A 13681-nucleotide genomic window follows, 5' to 3' on the forward strand; every position below is an offset into this window, starting at 1 on the left:
TTTGTAGGGGTAAGAACTAGTGGCTTGCTGATCTGCCTCTCTGATTTTTCAACTTTTACTTCAATATCTGGCTCTGGGCTTTATATTAATAAGACCATTTAGCAATTTGTATTACAAATGTCATGTTATTAACAAGTTAGTCAAGAAACCAAGCTTGGTGGCACACACCTTTAAACCCAGCACTTGGGAGGCAGATGCAGGTGGATCTCTGTGAGTCAAGGCCAGCCTTGACTACATAGTGGGTTCCAGGACAACCAGGGCTACATAGTGAGACCTGTCTCAAAGAAACAAATGAACAACCAAAATACCCAAAACAAATTAATAGGGAAATGGAATAACAGAGCTATATAATCAAAATGCAAAGAAACATTTGTGATAAATGTCTCATACAGAAAATAGAAATGTGGAAAATGTAAATCCAGCTGTACCACAGTTACATTAAATGTTAATAATTGACTTCTCTAGAATGTAATTTTCAAAGAATATAAAGAGAGAAAAATTTGACTTTGCACTGTTTAAAATGGATACCTCACATGTAAAATTACTGAAAAAAAATACCATATATTCATTGATATATAAGAAGCAGGCATTTTTATGCTATTATGAGAAGTAGAGATGACAAGACAGGGGCTGTCAGTAAAGATGACATGAACTATCATTATTATAAATGCTATGATGTGTGCTGACTGAATAAGTGTTTGCAGAACTATTCCATTTCCACAGTGTAATCATTCCTGTGAGTTTGATTTCAAGCTATTGTATGATGTCATAACGGCCAGTTGGGTAGTGATGTAAACAAACAGCATAATTTTGGTCTAAGTCTGCTTCAGCACACCACAATATGAGTCAGTCCACTAGGAATAGATCATAATACTCAATTATGTAGGATGATGAGCAAGCAAAGATTAATGACAGAGAAGATCAAACAGGTCAAGAGGTAAACTTGATCTAATAGACATCTTGAAAACACTCTGCGGGACTTGGGATGTAGCCTTCCATTAGTGAGTCCCTAGGTCCAACCCCTTGAACTGTATCAAACAACTAAACAAAAACAGATAATCCTGCACAGAACAATGTAATGCATATTATATTAAACACACAGAATTATCAACTACACAATAAGTGTAGTGAATGTCTGTCACTTAAAGGAGCTGGCCCTAGTGACAAATATCTCTAAAGCCTGTTTTATATCTTTGTTCCTCAAGCTGTAGATGAAAGGGTTTAGCAAGGGTGTAACTACTGTATAAATTACAGACGCAACTATGTCTTTGTCGCTGGAACTTTGAAATGAAGAGAAGAAGTAAACACCCGCAAGTGTCCCATAGTATAAAGATACCACAAAGAGATGGGAGCCACAGGTAGAAAAGCTTTTAAAGAATCTCTTTGTAGAGGGGACCCTCAAGACAGTGCTCCCTATGCAAATATAAGAGCCCAGGATGCCACTCAGAGGCAGGATGAAAAGTAATCCTCCCTCAGTGAAGATGGCTAGCTTATTGAGGGAGATGTCTGAGCAGCTCAGCTTCAGGAGGGCAGTGAGGTCACAGAAGAAGTTGGGGATGGTATTTTTGACACAGAAGGACAGTTGGATCAAGAGGAGAGTGTGGAGCAGTGCATGGACACAACAGAAGAACCAGGACCCAGCAACTAAGCAGATACAGAGTTCCTCCCTCATGACAGTGATGTAGTGCAATGGATGACAGATGGCCACATACCTGTCATAGGCCATCACTGCAAGGAGGAAATTGTCCAAGCAGCCAAAAAAAACAAAAAAATACATCTGAGAGATGCATCCATTGTAGGAGATAGAATGTTGCTGAGACTGAATATTCATCAGCATTTTGGGAACTGTAATGGATGAAAGAGAGATGTCAGAGAAGGCTAAATGGCTGAGGAAGAAGTACATGGGGGTGTGGAGGTGAGAGTTCAGCCTGATGAGCAGGATGATGAGCAGGTTTCCCAGCACCGTGGTGAGGTACATGGCCAGGAACAGGATGAAGAAGATGTTCCGCTGCTCTGGTCTGATGGGGAGCCCCAGGAGGAGGAATTCAGACACACTGCTCTGGTTCTCCCTCTTCATGCTGCTCTTGCCTCTGTTGGGAATTAGAAGAAGGATGAAATACCAGTGAACATGGCCATCACACAAGTACAATGATAATTCTGTGTGATTCTCCTTCTTGGCTTTACATGCAAGTAATTATTCTGCTTATACAGCTGTAGAATTTTTCAAGAGTTAGTTTTTATTTACTTTCAACTTAAAATAACTCTTTGGGCAGTACCCAATTGGTATTAAATGCCACTTCCTTATTTGCACTACAATAGTAAGAATTCTGGCATTTATATCCTATCATAGGATACACAGCTTATCATGTGTGTATGTTATCTCAATTAGATTTGTATTATGGGGGTCTGTTTGCTTTTTTTAAAACAGATATTTATTCCTGTTTTCTTTTTCCAAATGTTTATTTATAAATATTCATTGTAACATAGTGATGATTTCATTAAGATATTTGTATTTAAGTATGTCGTATGTCATGTTCACCTTCATACCCCCCACACCCACCATTAGTCACTCCTCCACTCAGCTGAACTTCAGCTATGCTTCTCTTGATTTCTTCAACTTTTTGGTGCATAAATAATGAATAAACATCTCCTATTCTAACTCCAATGATACATCACACCTTCACATTAATGAAATATCTTTCCAAAGAAAATAATGTTACCAGCACTTTGCTTAATCCATATTTACTTAGAAAAAGTCTTGACCCCATTGCTTACTCATGGACAAGCACATGAACACATAGAAGTGAAGAAATAGCCTGGTCTAAGTGTAGAAGTTTATGTCTTCATATCAACCAGATTTAAATCTCAGTACTTTGCTCTGAAATGAGAAATGAACAGTAAGAAATGGGTGTCCATCATTTACATGGGTTTTATGTTTGCTTGTTTTTCCAAGCTACTAAGGATTATTTATATCATGGGCAATCACCACCAGCTGAGTCTTCTTGTCTCCACTAAGGTGGTGACTGTATTGACCCCTGCTCGAAGGACAGCTGACCTCTTAGTTGGGACGTCCCTTTGCTAGCAGCCCTTGCTGCTTCTCTTGCTTTGTCTCTGGTCTGTACTCGTGGGCAAGCTTTCGCAGCTGGGTGGCTGTTTGCAGGTCCAGGCCCTGGGGGGAGGTTAATGGCAGGAGGTACTTTGAGATGCTTATAGAGGATGGCCCTCTGCCACTGCAGCCTGGTGTACAGGGGCCATTTGATGAGGCATGTAAGATCTCTTTGGTGCAGAATATCTTGCCCAGTGCCGAAGTTCTTTAGCCTTTACTCAAACAGAAGACACACTGCCTTTTTGGCCTCCTGTTTCTTCATGGACAGGGCCACTTTCTTCCCCTTGGCCTTCTTTCCTTTGGGCATAGGCCAGGCTGGGGCGGCTGGCCCACAGGAAGACATGCACCACTGTTGCCTTCACACAGGTTAACTCAGAAGACAAGGATGGCTAAGCTGGTGGAAGCTATTAGCACCAATTACAACCTCAGATACAATTTGATCAACCACCACTGGGGAGGCAATGTCCTGGGTCCTAGATCTGTTCCTCATATTGCCAAGCTGGAAAAGGCCAAGGCCAAACAACTTGCCACTGATCTGGGTCAAATGTACACATCTAAGTTCTCTGTGCATAAATGTAATTATAGAACTCTCTTCAAAAAAAAAGATTTATTTATATACTTTCTTTTCTACAATACAACCTAGCTCTTCTTGGGAAAATATAAGAAGAAAATATTGAAAAATCTCACATGTGTAATTTTAATATAGTCAAATATAGAGAATTAAGTGATGATTATCAATTACTTTTGGTTTTGGTTTTGGTTTTGGTTTTGGTTTTTGGGAAATGGTATCTCTGTGTGGCCCTGGCTGTCCTGAAACTCACTCTGTAGACCAGGATAGCCTTGAACTCAGAGATCTGCTGACTTCTGCCTGCCTTGTGCTGGAATTAAATACATACACCAGCACTTCCTAGAGTATCAATTATTTTTTAAATAATGTAAAATGTCCTAAGTTAAAACAGAACTGTTTAAACCTTTCTCACAGGCATGAAGTGTAATGGGTAGGTCTTAACTGTTCTAAGTTCTTCCAAATTACCTGTCACCAAAAGTATTCATCTGGTTTCCAAGCCCAACATTAATTTAGCATCAGATATTGATTTCAATGTTTTACATATATTTTCCAGTGCAATCCTCCCCTTCTCCTAACAGACACACATTATCATACCCAGTTTAACAGTGAAGAAATAAATACAGAGCACCTAAGTGTGCAAGCAAGTGTACCAGGTAAAATCACAATGTACATTTGGCAAGCAGAATCCCTGATCTTAACCATTCCCAACAAAAACTACATTCAGTTCTCACCAAAATATCTAAATATGCTGTACAGTGTCCACTACTTTTTTCAAAAGTCTTACAAAAAGGTGCCACTCATATTTTATACATCATGCAGTTTACAAAAGATTTTAGCATATTATAACTTCTTTCAAAGTATGATGTATTTGGACCCAGTGAGATGGTTGCAGTGGTTCTCAACCTGTGGATTGCAACCCCTTTGACAAATCTCTATCTCCAAAAATATTTACCTTACAATTCATAACAGTAGCAAAATTACAGTTATGGAGTAGCAATGAAAATAATTTTATGGGGGGTGCTGTGGGATGTTCTGTATGTCCTGTGGGGACCCGTTCTTGGGTTCCTCGTGGCTTTACCCAGCAGGTCCGCATAGAGGATGATTAGGACCACGAGCCTGAGTGCAGGTGTCTGAGATAGTCTGCACTTGGCTGTGCTGGGAGATGGTCTGTATGTCAAGTTGCTCTGATTGGTCAATAAGTAAAACTGGATTGGCCCGTGGCTAGGCAGGAAGTATAGGTGGGACTAACAGAGAGGAGAAATAAAAGAACAGGAAGGCAGAAGGAATCACTGCCAACCACCAGGACAAATAGCATGTAAAGTACCAGTAAGCCACAAGCCATGTGGCAAGGTATAGATTTATAGAAATGGATTAATTTAAGATATAAGAAAAGTTAGCAAGAAGCCTGCCACGGCCATACAGTTTATAAGCAATATAAGTTTCTATGTTTACTTGGTTGGGTCTGAGCGGCTGTGGGACTGGCGAGTGACAAAGCTTTGTCCTGACTGTGGGCAAGACAGGAAAACTCTAGCTACAGTTAGGGGTCACTCAACAAGAGAAACTTTATTAAAGGGTCATTAGAAAGGTTGAGAACCACTGGTTTAATGGGTAAATGAACTTGTCACCAAATCTGATGTCCTGAGTTTGATCCCTGGAGCCCACGTAGTGGAAGGAAAAACCCAACTCCGAAGTTGTCCTCTGAACAGCATACCCACTCCATGGCATGTGTGCATTCACACACATATACACACACACACAAAGAGGGGGGATAGAAACAGAAATAAACAAGTACATTTAACTTGACCTTGGACCAAGATGTGGGAGGTTACCCATCTTGGACAGGGCATTGCAGTAAGACATCCTGGATGAACTTGCACCTTCACCAGGGCACAGGTTATTACAGGTCATGGCCCCAAGGAAGATGGTGACCAAATGGCAATGCAGAGGCCTGGCTGCCCACTGGCAGGCTCTGTATCACCTTGTGAAGCCAAAGTAAGCCACCTGTGAACACTGAAACCCTACTATGGGTAAGATCTTTCAGGAAGGAGCTAGCCGGTGACCCTGAAGAGTGAGAGTAAGCCTAAATAGGCCAGTTTTCTACATGTTCTTTCCATAGATAATAGTGAACTAATGAACCTCCACCACCCAAACATTGGATTTGGGGAAAGACAATAATAATTTATTTTTACTGACTATCATATCCCAAACACAGCACTGAATAGTTTATATACAATGGTTTACTTATTCTTCAGAATATTTCTGTAAAGTTGGGCTGGTTACTGTCCTTGAAAAATGAGGAACATGTATCTAAGAGAACTGAACTCACTCACTAAGGCCACAAAATGTATAAAGGTCATATTGAGAATTAGATCCAATTATGGCTTACTGATGCTGAGCTCTTCCAGAAGATAAGAGCTGTGTGGTAACGAAACACATGTGAGCCTGTCTGCCCTATGCAGAATCACAACTGTTAGAGACCACCAAGGACATACTGGACTTTTCAGGGACCAACCAGAACATCTAAAACACATGGATGAAACAAACATGCATTGTAAGTGTGTGTGTGTGTGTGTGTGTGTGTGTGTGTGTGTGTGTGTATACACATATATATCAGATACTTGCATTGATGATTTGTGGTTTCTTACCAGCTACAGTTGCCCTAAGGAAGGAATGGCACTCATAGTCATAATAGCAAAGTACATAACTAATATACAACACACAAACAACTCTCACAATGACAGATGCTTTAGAATCAACACAACACATTCAACAATACATAAAAATCACATTTCAAAGGAATAAGCTCATTTTCTAGATAGAGACACACACACATGCACATGCATGCACACACACAAGACAACCAAAAAAATCAAAACAAACAACCCATTCAACATTACATAAAAATCACACCTCAGAGGAATAGGTTCATATTCTGGATACACACAGACACACATATACATAGGACAACCAAAAAAATCAACACATAAAGATAACATCTTAGAGGAATAAGCTCATACTGTGGATATAAACACACACACACACACACACACACACACACACACACACACACACACACGACAACGAAAATGCAAGGTCAAATACATCATGAAAAAGCCATACCAAAATATAATAACAATTACATAGGCATGCCTCTTCTTTTCAGGAAACAAACACTACACACTGTGCACACATGCACCCCACTCAGAATAACAGTTTCGGTTCCCACTGACCTGTGCCTAACATACAGAGCTTCAGTCAGTGAAGCTCGGAGCCCCTTTCACCCATAGACATACCACATAAACATCACCTCCAAATAAGTCAAATGGCTACAAACCCCCCCCTCTCTCTCTCTCTCCCTCCCTCCCTCCCTCCCTCCCTCCCTCCCTCCCTCCCTCTCTCTCTCTCTCTCTCTCTCTCTCTCTCTCTCTCTCTCTCTCTCTCTCTCTCTCTCTCGTTCTACTCTCAAGGACATGCAATCATACACCAAATATGACTCGGACAAAATGCAAGTAAACACACACACACACACACACACACACACACACACACACACACACACATGTAAAAACAAGAAAATACAGAAAATGGTTTCAGATTGCTGAATACATATTGTATTCTTCAGACCTTTCAGTCTCCTCTGCTTGAATGTGTTTGAACATAGATGAAAAAAAGGGAGTCAACATAATGAGAGCATGTCAAATATTTTAGACCAAATGAACTGATTTGGAGATCCCAAACACATAGAAATAACCTACTCTTGTGAACCTAATTTAGATTTGTGTGTTGTGGATCTAGAGAGATAAAAGCTAGTCAATTATATATCATACATATGCACATACACACATGCAAGACATGAGCAAATCTCACAAAGAGTAGATATACCTACCTTTTACAAGCAATGAAATGCCACTCAGCATAAATACATATATAATGTAGAGTACATATGCAAGACACATAAACACAGAGACACACCAAGAGCTGCCAGCTCCCACTGAACTCTGCCAGGCATTGGTTTGCTCAGGCATCTGATAACCCACCTCTCTGAGCACTTGGATTCCATTAAGGACACCAAGAACTAAGAGTAACTAGATATCCTATTTTATGCCAGGACCTCTTGACCTTACTCTGTCTGCCCTTAAGCTCCAGAGAAATAAACGGGAAGAGAGTCCCAGAGCTCCTGCTTAGGAAAAGAATCAAGTGGAATAATTAGCTTCAGTTCCTGCCAGTCCTTGGGGAAGAGCCTGTGCAGGAGGAGCTGAGCAGGCACTGAGCTGCTCTCCCAAGAGTCACATAAGCATGTGTCCTCTGAGTCAAGGGCACTATATTAGTCATGGTCCCACCACTATCACAAAATACCTGAGATGATAAACTTCTAGAGTCCAAGACTCCGTGTGCCAGTTTTGGAAGTTTCAGACTATGATCGGTTGTCTCCATTGTTTCAGGTCTGTGGTGAAGCAGTACATCATGGTGGGAGTGCTTGGAAGAGAAAGGCCTGCTCAAGCTATTAACAGGAAGTCCAAGGGCAACTGAGGCCCACTCCCCAGTGACCCAATAACAGACACCTTCACTGTAGACCCTCACCTTACAGCACAGCCACCCTGGGACCAAGGCTTAGACATGAAACTCTGAGTGAGACCCAGCCAGGGACCTTAGCTACATCTCAGTTAAACATAGAATCATGTCATGCAGAAATGGGGATACTTTGATTTTTTTCCTTTCCTATTTTTATCTCTTTAATGTCTTTATCTTATCTTATTCCTTGGTGAGATTCCTCTTCTGTGGGTATAGACAAATTCAATGAATTCTGTAAGCCAGAGAAAGTTAAGGTTCAGGAATCTAAGGATTGTCAATCAAGCTCTCCTATGAAGATCCACCGGAATGACCTGAAGCTTCAGGGATTTTTACTAGTTGTTCTGTAATAACTTGTGTCATCCCCATGTCAGTGAAAATGATAAAAATGGATTCAACACCTAGCCTGGTTCTGTGTTCGACACCTAGCCTAGCCTTTCATTATCGGGAAAAGGGGAAGCTATCATATTGTAAGTGGCCCATCTTTTTGGCTGGAGGAAATTTAATTTCTAGAAACAAATGAAAAAATGCTGGCTATAGGGCCCAGGGCAGCTTGACTGCACTGCTACCATGACAGTCTTGAGAGAGACCAGCTAGAAAGTAGGCCTGTTTCGGTTTACTGTAAGACAACACCCAGTTCCAGGAAAAGCCATAAACTGGCACCACCATAGAACAGGCCAATCAGCATCCAAGGAGAAAATACCTAACCTTCCAACCTAAGGGGAAAGTACCTGACATTCCAAACATTTCTGACCATTATGGATAAGATCTCCAGATGTCCCTTAGCCCAGTACATACCTACCCCTTTCACCAAGATACCCATAGACAAATGTCAGCCAATCAGGATTGTGAACCTTGGAAATCCCCTCACCCTAACTTCACCCCAACCTCTGCTATGATAAAAACCCTACCCTGACTGGGCTGGGAGATCTCTGCTCTCACAGCTGCATTGGATAGATGAAGAGCCCAAGCTTGAGCTTTTACATATGGATTTACATATAGATTACATATACATAAAGGCTCTTTGTTTTTACATATGGATTTGTTCTCCATGGTGATCTTTGAGAAGTCCCTGCTATCTAGGCATAACATTTGGGTGCTCATCTGGGATCCACCGGGATCATTGCCCATAGAGCCTTCAGACAGTCTAAGCCGATGCACTGGAGGACCATGGGCAGGGTGCCTAAGAGACGTCCCAGGACACTTTTGAACTTTAAAATGGGATTGGATCCCTTTGGTTGATTTAGATATGATGCAGGTCACTCCTGCGAACTGGCATGAGGCTGGCATCTCAGTTTCAGTTCTGCCTCTGGGTGCCAGGAGGGTCATTTATCTATTTATTGTCTTGCGTATTGTTGTACTGTTTGTTCTCTTTCTGACTTATGAGACTGACGATATGGAACAGGCTCAGAGTACTCCCTGTCTCTGATTTTTCTCTAAAACTCTGGAAATCACCCCTTCTATCCAAGCACCATCATGGTTATAAGATTCAATATTGACTGTATCCCAGATCCATTCTTCTAAGGGTACTGATCTTGCCTTTAATGGCCTAATTACCCTTTTGCACTGTGCATTAGCATTTTCAAAAGCCAAAGATTCAATTATTATTTGTCTAGCTTTCAAATCAATTTATTTACTGCTGAAGTCAATCATTTTAAGAAATCAGTGAAAGTTACTTTTGGGCTCAGTAACATTAGTAACTTTAGTAAATGACTCAGTTTTCTTTTCTATTTCATCAATTCTGTCCCAAGCACTCAAAGTTGCTGTGCAGAATAAAGCCAGGGTGTGGTCATCATATAGAGATTGCCTTTGTACATTATGATACTTTCCCTCTCCAAGAAGTTGGTCTTGGGAGATTTCCATACCTCCAGCCCTACTTCATTGTTCAATGGTTTTAGCCTCATCTTTCCACCAGGTTCTCCACTGTAATTGAGGACCAGGCTCCAAAACTGCTGCAACCAAGTCTCCCCAGTCTTGAGTAATAATTCTATTACAAGTTGACCACAAGTTTAACATCTGCTTCACAAAAGGTGAATGCATGCCATATGAGACTGTCACTTCCTTGAATCCCCTAACATTTCCCAAGGAGTCCATTCAGCTCTTTCACAGTCTTGAGGGTGTCAATCATTTGGCAGTTCCTGTAATGTTCTTTGATAAATTAAAGTTGCTTGTTTGAATACCTTAGGCTGTTTCCATCTAACCTTATAATGCAATGCTGATGTTGGTTTCCCTTTAAATTTCTCTGTCTGGGTCTGAATATCTCTATTATCTGTTTTAATAAGTTTTTCTAAAACCTGTATCTTAGCATTGATATTAACCAACTTTTTTAGTGATGAAACAAAAATGATAAAACTGATAATGTTTATCATTGACATCACATAAATCCCATCTAAATTAATTATCCTCTCATTTAATTGTTCCATTTTCAAGCCATCCAGTGTATTATACACAGATCTAACTCCCTTTATTGTAATAGTGTTTCCCATTTTTTAATATGGGAAAAATCTCCCTCTTTTTTTTTTAAGAGAAAAAGAATCAAATTTTATTCAAAGAAAGCTTCCCCCAAGCGGTCAGTTTCTTTTTTTATATATATACATATATATTTTTTATTTTACAATACCATTCAGTTCTATTTATCAGCCATGGGTTCCCCTATTCTCCCCCTCCCACCCCCTCCCCTTGCCCCCAGCCTACCCTCCATTCCCACCTCCTCCAGGACAAGTCCTCCCCCGAGGTCTGCGATCAACCTGGTAGACTCAGTCCAGGGAGGTCCAGTCCTTTCCTCCCAGAGTGAGCCAAGTGTCCCTGCATAAGCTCCAGGTTTCAAACAGCCAATTCATGCAATGAGCACAGGACTTGGTCCCACTGCCTAGATGCCTCCCAAACAGATCAAGCCAATCAACTGTCTCACCTATTCAGAGGGCCTGATCCAGCTGGGGGCCCCTCAGCCTTTGGTTCATAGTTCATGTGTTTCCATTCGCTTGGCAATTTTTTTTTCAATAATTGAGTAAAACTGAAATTTATTATAAGCCACAGTCATCCTAGGGACCTCCATGCTATATATATAGCCTCTATGGTTCTATGGGTTGTGGTCTGATTGTTCTTTATTTTATATCTAGAATCCACCTATGAGTGAGTACATAGCATAACTTTCTTTCTGGGTTTGGGTTACCTCACTCAGGATGATTTTTTCTGGTTCCATCCATTTGCCTGCAAATTGCATGCTTTCATTGTTTTCATCTGCTGAGTAGTACTCCATTGTGTATATGTACCACATTTTTTTCATCCCTTCTTCCGTTGATGGGCATCTAGGTTGTTTCCAGGTTCTGGCTATTACAAATAGTGCTGCTATGAACATAGCTGAGCATGTATCTTTATGGTATGAATCAGCATTCCTTGGGTATATGCCCAAGAGTGGGATGGCTGGGTCTTGAGGTAGTTCGATTCCTAATTTTCTGAGAAACCGCCATACTGATTTCCACAGTGGTTGTACAAGTTTACATTCCCACCAACAGTGGAGGAGTGTTCCCTTTGCTCCACATCCTCTCCAACATTGGTTGTCTTTGGTGTTTTTGATCGTAGCCATTCTAACAGGTGTAAGGTGGTATCTCAGAGTCGTTTTGATTTGCATTTCTCTGATGATTAAGGATGTTGAGCAGTTCTTTAAATGTCTTTCAGCCATTTGTGTTTCTTGTTTTGTGAATTCTCTGTTTAGCTCTTTAGCCCATTTTTTAATTGGACTGTTCAGTACTTTGATGTCTAGTTTCTTGAGTTCTTTATATACTGTAGAGATAAATCCTCTGTCAGATGTGGGGTTGGTGAAGATCTTTTCCCATTCTGTAGGCTGTCTTTTTGTCTCATTGACTGTGTCCTTTGCACTGCAAAAGCTTCTCAGTTTCGAGAGGTCCCATTTATTAATTGTTGTGCTCAGGGTCTGTGCTGTTGGTGTTTTATTTAGGAAAAGGTCTCAGGTGACAATGCATTCAAGAGTGCTTCCTATTTTCTTTTCTAATAAGTTTAGTGTAACTGGATTTATGTTCAGGTCTTTGATCCACTTGGACTTGAGTTTTGTGCATGGTGACAGATATGGATCTATTTGTAATCTTTTACATATTGAGATCCAGTTATGCCAGCACCATTTGTTGAAGATACTTTCTTTTTTCCATTGTATAGTTTTGGCTCCTTTGTCAAAAGCCAGATGTTCATATGTGCATGGATTAACGTCAGGGTCTTCAATTCGATTCCATTGGTCCGGATGTCGGTTTTTATACCAGTACCAAGCTGTTTTTATTACTATAGCTCTATAGTAGAGTTTGAGGTCAGGGATGGTGATGCCTCCAAAGGTTGCTTTATCGTATAGGATTCTTTTAGCTATCCTGGGTCTTTTGTTTTTCCATATAAAGTTGAGTATTTTTCTTTCCAAGTCTGTGAAGAATTGTGTTGGGATTTTGATGGGGATTGCATTGAATCTGTAGATTGCTTTTGGTAAGATTGCCATTTTCACTATATTAATCCTACCTATCCATGAGCATGGGAGATCCTTCCATTTTCTGATATCTTCTTCAATTTCTTTCTTTAGAGATTTAAAGTTCTTGTCAAAAAGGTCCTTCACTTGTTTAGTTAGTGTTATCCCAAGGTATTTTACATTATTTGTGGCTATTGTAAAGGGTGATGTTTCTCTGACTTCTTTCTCAGCCCTTTTATCATTTGTGTATAGAAGGACTACTGATTTTTTTGTTGATCTTGTATCCTGCCACTTTACTGAAGGAGTTTATCAGCTGTAGGAGTTCCCTGGTAGAGTTTTTGGGGTCACTTATGTATACTATCATATCATCTGCAAATAGTGAAAGTTTGACTTCTTCCTTGCCAATTTGTATCCCCTTGATCTCCTTTTGTTGTCTTATTGCTCTAGCTAGAACTTCAAGTACTATGTTGAATAAATATGGGGAGAGTGGACAGCCTTGTCTTGTTCCTGAATTTAGTGGTATCGCATTGAGTTTCTCTCCATTTAATTTGATGTTTGCTGTTGGCTAGCTATAAATTGCTTTTATTATGTTTAGAAATGTTCCTTGTATTCCTGATCTTTCTAAGACCTTTATCATGAAGGGGTTTTGGATTTTGTCAAAGGCTTTTTCAGCATCTAAGGAGATGATTATGTGTTTTTTTTTCTTTCAGTTTGTTTATATGGTGTATTACATTGACTGATTTTCATATGTTGAACCATCCTTGCATCCCTGGGATGAATCCTACTTGATCGTGATGGATGATTGTTTTGATGTATTCTTGGATTTGGTTTGCCAATATTTTGTTGAGTATTTTTGCATCAATGTTCATGAGGGAGATTGGTCTGTAGTTCTCTTTCTTTGTTGCATCTTTGTGTGGTTTGGGTATCAGGATAATTGTAGCCTCATAAAAAGAGTTTGGTAGTGTTCCTTCTG

The 13681-nt window shown here is 40.3% G+C and overlaps 1 protein-coding gene across 1 annotated transcript; it reads right to left on the reverse strand.

Annotated features, from left to right (window-relative positions):
* Positions 1-1138: 1138 nt before the first annotated feature.
* LOC102924736 (olfactory receptor 1J4-like) lies at positions 1139-2077 on the reverse strand. The gene has a single exon (XM_006996824.1). The coding sequence runs from the start codon at positions 2075-2077 to the stop codon at positions 1139-1141; it is 939 nt and encodes a 312-aa protein (XP_006996886.1).
* Between the last annotated feature and the right edge of the window lie 11604 nt (positions 2078-13681).

This window comes from Peromyscus maniculatus, chromosome 4 (assembly GCF_049852395.1).
Source record: "Peromyscus maniculatus bairdii isolate BWxNUB_F1_BW_parent chromosome 4, HU_Pman_BW_mat_3.1, whole genome shotgun sequence".
Taxonomy (NCBI): domain Eukaryota; kingdom Metazoa; phylum Chordata; class Mammalia; order Rodentia; family Cricetidae; genus Peromyscus; species Peromyscus maniculatus.

Bases quoted from the DNA above. Each gene is read 5' to 3' on its own strand.
- LOC102924736 (XM_006996824.1), bottom strand. From the start codon at position 2,077: ATGAAGAGGGAGAACCAGAGCAGTGTGTCTGAATTCCTCCTCCTGGGG.